Below are 12,592 nucleotides of genomic sequence, written 5' to 3' on the forward strand. Positions count from 1 at the left end.
ACGCATAATTCACTGTCGTCTATAAATGCATTTTGATAGATTTTCTCCAAAATCAACTGATGAGACATGACTAAATAAAATAATATTTCACAATGTATTCATTTTTGAATTTGTAAAACAGTGGTCCATTTCAACATGAGCATGTTGGTCTGAGATCTGCTGATGAGGCTATTTTTGATTTTTCTCATTTGGTATTTTTCTGTTTTTGTTTTGTTTTTCTGTACAGTAGTAAAAAAAGGAACAAGAACCCAGATAGACACATGTGCATGTTTCAGTTTATTGTGTCACCCTTTTTAAAAGGCAATCAAAATTATATTAGGCCTATAGCTTTGATTAAATAATTACAATGAAAATGTAACGTCCAATGATATATTATTATTATTGTTCATGTAATACTTGTTCAATTTGCTTTACTCCTAGTTTACAAAGGTGTGGGCGTGGTTGTGTGCCCTGTGTCTGTGTTTTTGCCTGTGTTTTTGCCTGCTGTGTGTGTCTCTAGGCTTGTTTGACTTTATACAGGGCTGTGCAGATTGATCGGCTGCTTACTTGAAGCAGTGCATGCCGGTTAGAAATTGTGTCTGACTTGAGACAGCGCCTACGCCACATGACTGTGACGAATGCCATCAAAGTACCACAAGAGCGATTCGAGAGCAGCTGGCTGATTCATTCTGCCCAGCTTCTCCAGAGTGGCTGCACGAGCTCTGATGACGACACAACTGTTCCACGATTGGCCGAATCCACTGCATGGCAACAATCATGTGTGTTTCGTGTTTATTCGAACACCTTCAGTTCCAGTAATGTTCACAAATCAGTTTTTTATACCAGTAAAAACTATTTTCATGTAGTTGCGATGTTATATTGTGTCATGTTTATCAAAATAAAACTGATAAAAAAAGCAAAGTACATAAAGTATTAAATGAAACGTATCTGAAACGTCTGTGTATTTGACAAATATTGCATTTATTTCACTTCAGCTGTGGTAAAGTACAGGGACGGCTGGCTAATAGAGGGCACAAGGGCCATCAACATCAAAGCACAATACACATACCAAGGGCAGAAAGTACATATACAGAGGTCACTTACAAAGTTAGGTTAAAGATACAAACAAAGAGGGATTCAAACAAATAACATATACATAACAAGGTTAAATTTACAGACTGTGACCTTAAGTTTTTTTTGTTTTGTTTTTTAAGAGGTTTTTGAATGAGAGAAGGGTGGATGCTTGACGGATGTCTTGAGGAAGAGCATTCCACAACCTGGGAGCCACAACGCTAAAAGAACTGGCTCCCATGGTTACCAGACTATTGAAACTGACTGAATATGCCACATCCCCACCTAGGATATTTTTCACCAGCCGCCACTGGTAAAGTATGCAAACATCACGTGAGCGGTCACTACTGGAAGCAGAAAGTGTCCGTCTTCACGTCTCCATTTTCAGCTCCTCCCCGCCTGCACGCGGCAACTCTCGCAGATTGGTTACATCCAGCCACAGCCGATGTCGAACACACCTTTTCTCTATGGAAGGCCGTAAAGACATATATGACAGATGATATAACGTGTGTACGCGTAATTGCATCTAAGCACATTATTTCGTGTACAGACGTTAATGTTTTGGCCAATGGCAAGTCCGAAAACGTGGAAATTTCAAGATTCAAAATTCAAGATTCAATACTTTTATTGCTATACAACTCGGTGCAAGTTGTTAAGGATTTGCTTCAGTGTGCTCATAACATTACATCAACAAGATACAACCAAGACATAGAGCATATATACACACAAACAATATCCCACACGAGATGACACTTGACACAAACAAATCAAAGTAAAAGGAACACACCGCTCACCATGTACCTGGATGACAGTCCAGGACGCTATAGTGGCTGATGTCAGGTAGAAGTGACAATTTGCATAGGGATACAGAGCGCAAATCCGCAACTTTACAATAAATAGATAAAATAACACTAGTATGGTTGGCATAAAATACATAAAAAGGTATAATAAAACACTATAAATAAATGTGCAAATTATGCAGACTCGTTAACAGAACCTTTTTTCCATAAGGGACTGGTTCAGGGATTGAGAGCTGTTTAGAGATTTAATGGCTCTGCAGTATGTGCTATTGAGGAAGCGGGAGGTTTTTGTTTTAATAGCTCTTATCCTTCTTCCTGATGGGAGTATGGAGAAAAGAGAGTTGGCAGGATGAGTATCATCTTGAAGGATCTTTTGGCCTTTACGGTGAATATGGGCCTCGTAGATCTCACAGATGGGGGAGAGTTTTGCAGCCAATGATTTTTGAGGCTGTATTGACTATCCTGTCTAGCTGCAACCTCTGCTGGACAGTAGAGTTGCCATACCAGACAGTAATAGTAAAAGTAAGGACACTATTAACATATAACTAATTATAACATGCATCCGTGACTGAAGTCAACACAGCGAGAGCGAGAAGAAATTAAGTTGTGCCTGCATCAGAGAGTGAGTGCTTCATTTGCGTTGAGACGGCTTATGGCTATGCGAGATTGCAGCACACTGTAGACAAGTAACCACAAAGTGTCACGACACACACGGGAGATAGACAGCAGATCCAAGTGCAGTAAAGATGTTTTAATGGGTAATCCGTAAAGCGTAAATCCAGTCCAGGCAAAGGTCAAATACCGTGTAAACAATCCAAATACAAAAATAACAAAACACAAGGAACAATCAGGAACAGACCAAGAAGTGTCAGACATAACAACGACTCCGTAACACATACTGACACAGACGTGGAATATATACACACAGATCTAACAAGACTAACAATGAACAGCTGGGACAATGATTACGGGGAACAGCTGAGTGTAATGAACAGTGATAAGTGACAGACAGAATGCTGGGAATTGTAGTCAATGTGAAGGACACCGTGAAAACGAGGACCTCTAGTGACACCCGGGGAAACACAAACCAGACACTGTGACACAAAGTCGACGATTCGCGGAGCACTGTTGGAGGAGCAGCGTGTTAGACGGGCTGATGACCGGCTGCGAGAGACTACCGTGAGTGCTGAGGAGACGAGTGGAGATAACTGCCGTGGTTCTTCTATCGTGAACACATTGGACTGGATAGCAGGGTTGCTGTCCAGTCATGCTGTGAGTATGTTCTGACTTCTATCTTGCGGTGTGCCTATCAAATCCAGTTATTGCCTTGTAATGGACGAGAACGAGCCTGCTTTGCATAATTTTACTTGAGTGACTTTTGAATCGGCCGATATTGTGTAGATGCAAAGTGATGTGAGTTGGACGTCGTATGCTGGCAGTTTTTTTCTTTCTCTGTGTTCCAGCATCGGGCTGATACTGGCCTCCACTGCGTGAAAAGAGCTGTAATCGGGCATGTAAAACTCCTGAGTACTCCTGTGTACTCCACAAATAAACGGATGTGTACGGGAGTTTGCTGTCCCGTCACACAATCCCGAATACTCCTGGATATGTACCAAGTTTGGGGCACAGCAGGGAGCCACTAGGGCCATCAGTTACCATGGTGAATAATCCCCCGGTTGGGGTCAATGCCAGGGAATATTAGCATTTCACACCTTTGGGACACAAGGCAGTGGCCTCCTTCAATTGGTCAGAGATCTTACGGTCGGGCCAGCAGGATTGGGTGCTGAATGCTTTCCCCCTCCTCTAAACCCTCTAAACCCCTCCTCTAAAACCCTAAACCCCTCCTCTAAAACCCTAAACCCCTCCTCTAAAACCCTAAACCCCTCCTCTAAAACCCCACACTATTGGTCCAGTTTAAGGCCTTATTTGGGTTTATTGTTACTCATCATTAATATTTATTATCATTGGTGTTCATGGTTATAATGTCAAGACAATCAGATAGACAAAGTTGAGTTTGTTATTTTTATTATTTTAAAATGACACTGGGCACATGACATATATATATATATATATATATATACACACAATCAAAATTCTATAAATAAAAAATATGTTAGCATAGAATACACTTTACTATTAGTCATACAATATATAACCCCATCTAATAATTAAGGCCTGTGTATAATATTTAGAAAACAATATAATATACAAATACTTTAGAATATATAAATAGTACAATATATAAATAGTACAATATATAAATATAGAGATACCAATGTGGAATTGTATAAAATATATAAATGCAGTATATATAGAAAACTAAATAGAATTATATATAATACAATCTATAAATAATACTATATAAAATAAATACTATATAAAAAACAACAACAGAATATTCAAATTATACTATAGAATAATATTTAGATGCGTAATGCTAAAATAATTCACAGGCCAGCTTCTGTGGTCTCCACCGTGACTCGATCTGCACCAACTCGTGGATGATGAGTTCCTAAGTACTTCTGGTCTGCTTCCAGTCTTTTTTGTAGCACCCCACACAGCGCAGACAAAGCTTTACTACGGGTTGGAGGCCGAACAACCCACACCGTCTTTCTATCCAAGATGGCATCCTCCTCTTCAGACATTTGGTCAACTGTTGCAGTCTTCCAGATAGCTGCCTCTTCCTCTGTCTGGAGAACACCAGTCCTGCTGCTCAGCAGCTGCAAAATGGGAGGGAAAAAAGAAATTAAACCACTGAAATTATCAAATGGGTTGGGATGGGAGCCTTTTAGTCTTTTACTGAGATTTATATTTATTTATACTTACTCTTCTTTTTCTTTGTCTCGTGCGAGCAATGATCCTGCTGTCCTCCATCTTCTCTTTGTTCTCATCTTGGGCCATCCTGTAACCCCTTCGAACAGTTTCAAAATATGTCTTGCAGGATGCTAGAGAGAGGGAGATAGTGAGGGGGGAGAATGTGTTTATTTATAACTAACTAGTCTATACAGTTAAATAGTTGTAGTCTTGGTATATTCTCTTGTGACTTACCTTTAACAACAGCAGGATCTACGTCCGGTACAGCCATGGAGACGCCATTAAAGAGATAGGTTGTGACCTCGAGGTTGTGGGGGGAGGATAGACTGTGGAGCAGTACCGGTAATTAAAGAAGGTTGATTAAAAATATAATTTGAAACAATAGTTTTAAAGATATAAGTTACCTTGTCTGTGGGTCATATTTGTGTGTGTTGTTTTCCCCATTGTGCAATCTGCATACAGCTTCCTGTAAAAATCCAACATAGTATGAGAGCTCAATTCAAATACATTAATAAATAAAGCACACAAAGTTAAGCGGACACCGCAAAATGTTTGTGACTTAAAAAACTAAAATAAATAAAATAACTTACCGCAACAGATTTATTCCCAGCTCTCTTTAATTTCTTCGAAGCAGGCTCCTCTCTTGCCTCTTTGAGCTCATTGATGTCCGCCTCCATCTTAACCAATCTCTTGTCCATCGTCTCCAGCTTTTCAAATATCCGCTTCAAACTTGCATTCACCATATTCACCAGTCGGTTTTCGTTCGGACTCGGAGTTTGAAAAGCCACGTTGTCCCGGCGTAAAGGAGTAACATCTCTACTCTGCTCTCCGTAAAACTCCAGCGTTCTTTTGCAAGCCATCTTCGCGTTGTAAATAGGATACGGCGTACCTTTACTAACCTGTATATTTTAGATATCTTTTGTTTTATACATACTGGTAACACCCATCCACAAACAAAATTTGCCGCCTCTAAAGTTTTCAGGTAATGCTATTGGTTACTTTCACTGACACAAAACATAAACTGATTCCGTTGGTTGGAACTGGATGACGTCATTGTATTTCATCCAATTGCACGCTTGGAAAGTAGAAATACGGAAATCAAGCACTGTAGCGAAATAAACACAGCAACCTCAGTCACTCCTCAGTTTATCAGAAACATCAAACTACCGGATCGATAAAGGGTTTAACAATGTCTGCTCTGACGGAAATTTAAAAGAAGAAGAAGAACGGACCGGATTGCGAATCCCGATTTATTACAGAAGCGAATCGTAAAAAAAATAATCTGTTTGCTTTCAAGCCATGGAGGGAACAAGGAAACGGAAGAGACAGTTTTGTGGTCATTGTAAAGATTTCGTTTCACATACGCTTTTTTATTCGCACAAGAAAACATATTTTTTAAATGGAGTTTGGATAAAAGACGCTACCGATAGGCCTACTCTGCGTGTTTCAGAAAGTTTGTTTATCACGCAACCAGAGGACAACGAACATGAACAACAACCGGAAAATGATGTGGACAACACTCTGCAAGGTATGAATAGGTTGTTTTCAGTAATTATAATTATGCCCAGTTCATTTCTATTTGAAATTTGAAAGCTATACTACCCAGCTGTAGTTTCAGTCATTATTTTACCCTGAACTAAGCCATGTGGAGGCGTAAATGCATATGGTAACCAAGCAACGTTAGCAGACTTGGGACCAGCTGACCACTTACGTCTTAACAAATCATGAATGCATACATGATAAATATATCCAAAGTAACATTACAAGTAATTATTTTTCACTAAAAATCTACTCAAGTAAAAGTACAAATATGTTGCATTCAAACTAAGTTACTTGTGGGATACCGCAAACGTTTGACCAAAGTTACTGGAGAACATTCTTTATTTGTTACATTTTGTGAGAAATATTGTGTAAAATGGCTCGTTTTTCTGTTATAGAGAACTTTGATTATGAAGATCTCAAGCTTCCCCTGGGTGCCAGTGACTCTTCAGATACTGCCAGTGCTCCACTGTTGCCATCAACTGTGTTTTGTATGCAGCAAGGGGACAAACAGACTGATATACAAGACCAAGAACTGTACGAGGACTGCACTTTGCAAGGTAAGATTGTGCACCTGTCAATAGTCTCAAAGCCTGTAACTTATAACCTACCATAATTCTTTGGAGACTGTTACTGTGCTAAAGCACCCAGAGAAGTCTGTGGTACTTCTTTTGTATTTACAATAGTTTGAATGTATGATTACTCCTGTCCTCCTTAGTGATGATTTTGTTTGTGTGGTTTTCAGAGGTGTCAAAAGTATTCACATTCTTTACTCAAGTAAAAGTATAGATACTAGGTTTTAGAAAAGACTTCTGTAGAAGTTGAAGTATCAACTCAAGCTTTTTTCTAAGTAAAAGTGTAAAAGTACTGGTTTCAAAAACTACTTAAAGTATAAAAGTAAAATTTCTACTTAAGTAAGGTAACAAAGTATTTGTACTTAGTTACTTGACACTTCTGGTGGTTTTAAAATGGGTGTTGTGTTTGGGTTTCAGATGACAATGATGATGAAGACTTCGAGCTTTTCCTGAGTGCCAGTGACAGTGAGTCTTCAGATGAAGATGGCTACTATGACCAGGCAGACAGTTTCATGGAAGAGGATCAGCTTGAAGAGACTGACATTTTTGGGGAGGAAAATATGGATGCAGATGGGTTCAGGGTCACAGAAGACAGCCCTGAACATTTGATGTTGAAACTGCTTGCATTTATGCTTTTGGCATGGCAAGCTGTTTTCAAAATATCAGACCGTGCAATTTTTGCACTCTTGCAGTGCATAAGACAATTAATTTGGCTCATGGGACATATTCTGTGTGTGAACACACTCTGTGGGCTGGCTGGAAAGATCCCTAAGACTTTATATTCACTCAGGAAATGGACTAACATCTGCAGAGACAGCTTTAGCCAGTTTGTGGTATGCCCAAAGTGTATGGTAACATACACAATTGAGGAATCATACACCACCTCTAGATCCGGTGCAAAAATCATCAACACTTGTTCTTCTAGACCTTTCCACAAACACCCACAAAAGAAATTAAGAAGCAAATGTGGAACTCCTTTGATGAGAAAGCTTATTGGCTCAAGTGGTAAAGAATACCTGTATCCCATCCGTGTCTACTGTTACAAAAAGGTCCGTCAGTCTTTGGAGACTTTGGTGAGAAGGTCTGGATTTTTGGAGAAATGTGAGCAATGGAGACACCGCAGCATGCCTGACTCTGTCATGGGGGATGTATATGATGGGAAAATCTGGCAGGACTTTCAATATGTAAATGGTCAACCATTTCTATCAGAACCTAATAATTTTGCACTGATGATGAATGTTGACTGGTACCAACCCTATAAGCACTCCCCATATTCAGTCGGTGTTATATATCTTGTCGTTTTGAATTTGCCGAGAGAGGAACGCTTCAAAGATGAAAACATGATTTTAGTTGGAGTGATACCAGGACCCAAAGAACCCAAACTCAACATGAATGCATATCTTGAGCCCTTGGTTGATGACCTCCGAGAATTGTGGGAAGGAGTTGTTCTAATGGACTCTTCACCCTTGGGATGCCAGGTTTACAGAGCAGCATTACTCTGCCTCTCATCTGATATTCCAGCTTCCCGCAAGTGTGGTGGTTTTGTTGGCCATGGAGCACTAAGAGGTAAATTCTGATTTATTATGCTGTTTCACACTATTGCTCAGCTTTTTCCTATTGTGTGCAATAAATCTAACTTTAAAACAATTATTATCTTTTCAGGATGTAACAAGTGTCTAAAGAAATTCACGAAAACATCTTTTGGGGGAAAAACGGACTTCTCCGGATTTGACAGATCAACCTGGACTCTGCGCACCTCTGAGGAACACAAAAGATTTGCAAAGATGACAGAGAAGGCTACTACAAAGGTAGCCCAGAAGAAACTGGAAGCGCAGTATGGTGCCAGGTGGTCTGAACTGTTCTTCCTGCCATACTATGATGCCATCCGGTTTGTTGTCATTGATCCCATGCACAATTTACTCCTCGGAACTGCTAGACATGTTTTCAAACTCTGGATTGAGTGTGGGGTATTAAGTATCCAGAAGCTTGAAGAACTCCAAAAAAGAATGGACTCTCTCAAGGTGCCACAGGATGTTGGAAGGATTCCTCTCAGAATTGCATCAGGGTTTAGCGGGTTTACAGCAGACCAGTGGAAAAACTGGACAACCATCTATTCATTGTTTTGTTTAAAAGGCTTGATTGAGGATCCAGATTATGATATGTGGTTTGATTTTGTGCAAGCCTGCATTATTATGTGTTCAAGGGTCATCTCACATGATAGGCTTGAAGTAGCTGACTGTTACTTGCAAACATTTTTGTCGAAGTTTGTTGAACTGTATGGATCTCTTCATTGCACACCTAACATGCACTTACATTTACATTTAAAAGAATGCTTGTTAGATTATGGTCCCGTCTATGCCTTTTGGTGTTTCTCATTTGAGCGGTTAAATGGAATGTTGGGACAGTATCATAACAACAACAGAAATATTGAGGTTCAGGTCATGAGAAATTTCCAACAATGTCAACAGCTCCAGATGCCACTGCAAAGCGCCTATGCAACTGAATTCATCAACATCCTGTCTACAAAAGATGTGGGTTCCTTGTCAATCCATGACACCACTGATGTAATGTACATAAAACAGTATTCATGTATGTCATCTGCAACACTTGTTTTTCCAGATGTGGAGATGGTTAAAGCACTACCCCCATTTAAGAATGTAGTATTAACAGATTCAGAGAGACAAGCTTTGTTGTCAATGTACACACAAGTGTATCCTAACAGCTCCGTCTCAAAGGTTGGTCAATTAGCAAAGACATGCTTTAGAGTAAGAAGCCTTGGGGTGACTTTTTGTGTAAGAGGCAGGGCTGAAAGGTCAGCGTGTGTATCTGCAAAGTGGTGTGTTTACAATTCAAGTTTTGAAGAGCCTGTCCTTGATCCTACTGCAGAGGTGCGTCCTGGAATAGTGAAACAATTCTTTGTAATTTCTGTGAAAACACAAACTTCCATTATTCAGCATGTAGTGGCAAAAATAATGTGGCTGCACCCTCACCCAGACAGGCATTTCTTTGGAAAGCCTGTGGAAGTTTGGGGTATCAAGGGAATAGAGTCTAACATTGCCTCATCATTCCTCCCTGTTGAGCGCATTACAAGCAGATGTGTTCTCAGTACCACAACTGTGCAGTTAAGTCACACTAGGGAGAGAGTGTCTGTGGTCATTCCAATGTGTACAGTGGTAGAGATTTAAAAAAGTTGTATCTCTGAAGTGACCATTTGTGTGTGAAACATTTTTGTTTACATTGTTTTACATTGTTTATTTTGTAGGTTTTGTATTGTTTGAGTGCATTTTACACTAAATAAATTTGCATAATCCTAATGAGTATTTCTCCTTTGTTATGAAGAGCAGTGGACACCCAGATACAAACTTCTTTTAAGGTACTACAGTCTTTGTTGTAGATTGACACAATGTAAAGCACTTAGCAGCCAAATCACCTTTCCTGAATAGTAAGGAGGGGGGCAGGGGAATAGGGGCAATCTTGAGCTGCCAGTCCCAAAACAAATTAGCATTTACAAAGCCAAGCCATCAACTAACAGCAGGGGGTCAGACAAGTTCCTGTTTTCGGGCATTTGCAGGCATTTACAGGTACGCATAACAAAGTTCCAAAGCTCCATGCTAAAGAGCACATTTAGCGGGCGTATTCATTGCCTGAATTCTCCCGTTTACACCTCTTTTGACGCAGTGCTCTATGTGGGACTGGAGCGTAAATGGACGTCAGCTGTAATACAGATGCCTAGCAGAGACTAAGTTGAACTTTGACGGTCCTCTGAGCTGAAGATTGGGACTTTGGACTTGCTCCCCTCTTTTTTATTATTTATTTGATTCATCGTTTTGCCAACAATTTTATTGTAATAAAATAGTTTTTCTACTGCTATTTTGGGTGTTGTTTTCCACTGTTCCCTTCTCCGATAAATAACCTGTTTTTTCATATGGAGTTCCTGGGGTCTCAGTTTCCACTCTAGGGGGCGTAGTCGGCTATAAAGTTTAAATATATATCTTATTAGAGTCATTTGGCCGCTGACATAATTTGGCGTAGTCGGCAGGGTTGGATACGGGAATGGTGGAACAGCACTTGCTAGAATATTTTTAAAAGCAAAAAAAAAAAAAAAAAAAATGATGATGCCAGTGTTTCCTGGTGCCCCTTGGGTGCCCAAGTTTACGGATACTGATTGTGATTTGAAGTATGGAGACTGGAAAGAACAAATGCAAGGGCTTTTAGAAGCCCAAGAAGTACCTGAAGCAAAGAAAGTTAAAATTGTAATGGGTGCCTTGGGTGGTGATGCAAAGCAGGAAATAAGTGTTTTGGCTGATGGAGATAGGGATAAAGCCAATAAGATTTTTGAGCATTTAGACACCTTGTATGCTGGAGAAATACCTCTTCCTGTCCTTAGGTCACATTTCTTCAGTTGCAGAGAGAGGTAAGATTAATCTTTTAAAACGTTTGTGTTGCGATTACGAGAGCTTTATTGCAGGTTGCGGCGACATAGTCCAGAAGGGGCCCTTGTTGAAGATCAACAGAAGGAGCAGTTGTTGCTGGGGTTGGAGGATGGACCTTTTCTGAGAGCCATGAGAACGTATGCACGCCGAAACCCAGAAGGAACATTCGCAGATTTGTATCAAGAGGCTTTACTGTTGGAAGCAGAATGTAGTCAACCAAGGTATGAACTGGCTTGTGCTGCTGTTAGTGGGCCTGGTAGGATTGATTCTTGCTCACAGGGGACTGACTGGAAAGCTGAATTAAAGCGAGAAATTCTAGAGGAAGTTAAAGGACAGATGCGAGAACTGACACAGGAAGTGATGAAGGAGCTGAAGTCGTCTAGTCCAGTGGCACAATCAAATCATGCACAACCTAATTATGTACATTTCCAGCCACAAAACGTTTCTTCTAGGCGATGAAGGGGGCAGTCTTCCTCGAATATGTGGGATGCAGAGGGGAGGCCGATCTGCCGGCGCTGTCAACAGTCAGGACATATAGCAAGGTATTGCAAGGGAAGTGTGCTGCCTAATGGAGATTTAAACTAATTTGCCCTGCTGCAGAGGTCCAGGCGGTGGGGCCAGTGAGACCATCAGAAAATTCAAGGACCGTTTCTTCTTTTATTGATGGCTGTCCAATGGTGAGTGTCATAATTCAGGACATTGAGTGTACAGGACTGTTGGACACCGGCTCTCAAGTCACTCTGATGCAACATAGTGTGTTTGAGGAGAAGTTCCCTCAGTATAAGTTGGGCCAAGCTCCTGTTTTGACTTTAAAAGCTGCAAATGGCCTTGAAATCCCCTATATTGGATATGCTGTGTTTGATTTTAATGTTCCTGGAGTCCAAGTTCCAGAGTGGGGTGTTCTCATTGTAAAAGATGAATGTTCTACGAACCCTTTAATAATTGGTATGAACGTAATTTCACAATGTTGGACTGCTCTCTTTCAGAATGACGGGCATTCTTCATCGTTGTTTCAGAGTACCAGAGAACGACAAGCATGACAGCAGGTTACAGCAGTTTGTCAACGTGTTGCGGCATGCATTCATGAGGATGGCTCACTGGGAAATGTGTGGCTGGCCAACAGACGAGGTGTACGTGTTCCACCAAAGAGTGAAGTCATAGTCTGGGGACGTGCTCGGATGGGTCTGCGACAGCGTGATTACAGTAGACTTGTGGAGCCTGTGTCTGAACAACCTGCGGCTGCTGCACGAACATTTGCCATGGTAAAAGATGGTAAGATCCCTGTGAGACTCTGTAATATACATCCATACAGTGTTTTCGTCGGAAAATATCAGAAGCTTGGACGGCTATATGAAGTCAATAGCCCTGATATTTATGGATG

General features: G+C 40.6%; 2 protein-coding genes across 2 annotated transcripts; one reads left to right on the plus strand and one right to left on the minus strand.

Moving 5' to 3' along the window:
• Positions 1–4,247: 4,247 nt before the first annotated feature.
• LOC130105791 (uncharacterized) lies at positions 4,248–5,818 on the minus strand. The gene is made up of 5 exons (XM_056271978.1): positions 5,255–5,818; positions 5,069–5,130; positions 4,899–4,990; positions 4,677–4,795; positions 4,248–4,570 (listed from the first exon to the last, which is right to left on the minus strand). The coding sequence occupies exons 1-5, from the start codon at positions 5,522–5,524 to the stop codon at positions 4,298–4,300; spliced, it is 816 nt and encodes a 271-aa protein (XP_056127953.1). The 5' UTR covers positions 5,525–5,818; the 3' UTR covers positions 4,248–4,297.
• A 142-nt stretch (positions 5,819–5,960) lies between these two features.
• LOC130105809 (uncharacterized) lies at positions 5,961–12,372 on the plus strand. The gene is made up of 7 exons (XM_056272001.1): positions 5,961–6,192; positions 6,602–6,763; positions 7,196–8,344; positions 8,441–8,666; positions 11,247–11,432; positions 11,966–12,103; positions 12,198–12,372. The coding sequence occupies exons 1-7, from the start codon at positions 5,964–5,966 to the stop codon at positions 12,370–12,372; spliced, it is 2,265 nt and encodes a 754-aa protein (XP_056127976.1). The 5' UTR covers positions 5,961–5,963.
• Positions 12,373–12,592: the final 220 nt, after the last annotated feature.

Source organism: Rhinichthys klamathensis, unplaced genomic scaffold (assembly GCF_029890125.1).
Source record: "Rhinichthys klamathensis goyatoka isolate OS25496 unplaced genomic scaffold, OSU_Roscu_1.1 h1tg000329l_1, whole genome shotgun sequence".
Taxonomy (NCBI): domain Eukaryota; kingdom Metazoa; phylum Chordata; class Actinopteri; order Cypriniformes; family Leuciscidae; genus Rhinichthys; species Rhinichthys klamathensis.

Excerpts from the sequence above, each read along its gene's own strand:
- LOC130105791 (XM_056271978.1), bottom strand. The coding sequence starts at position 5,524 with ATGGCTTGCAAAAGAACGCTGGAGTTTTACGGAGAGCAGAGTAGAGAT. Across the intron at positions 5,131-5,254 it reads CTGGGAATAAATCTGTTGCG|GAAGCTGTATGCAGATTGCA; the intron begins GTAAGTTATTTT and ends GGATTTTTACAG. Across the intron at positions 4,991-5,068 it reads AAATATGACCCACAGACAAG|TCTATCCTCCCCCCACAACC; the intron begins GTAACTTATATC and ends ACTGCTCCACAG.
- LOC130105809 (XM_056272001.1), top strand. The coding sequence starts at position 5,964 with ATGGAGGGAACAAGGAAACGGAAGAGACAGTTTTGTGGTCATTGTAAA. Across the intron at positions 8,667-11,246 it reads CCATACTATGATGCCATCCG|GTTGCGGCGACATAGTCCAG; the intron begins GTTTGTTGTCAT and ends GCTTTATTGCAG. Across the intron at positions 11,433-11,965 it reads GCAGAATGTAGTCAACCAAG|TGTGTTTGAGGAGAAGTTCC; the intron begins GTATGAACTGGC and ends GATGCAACATAG.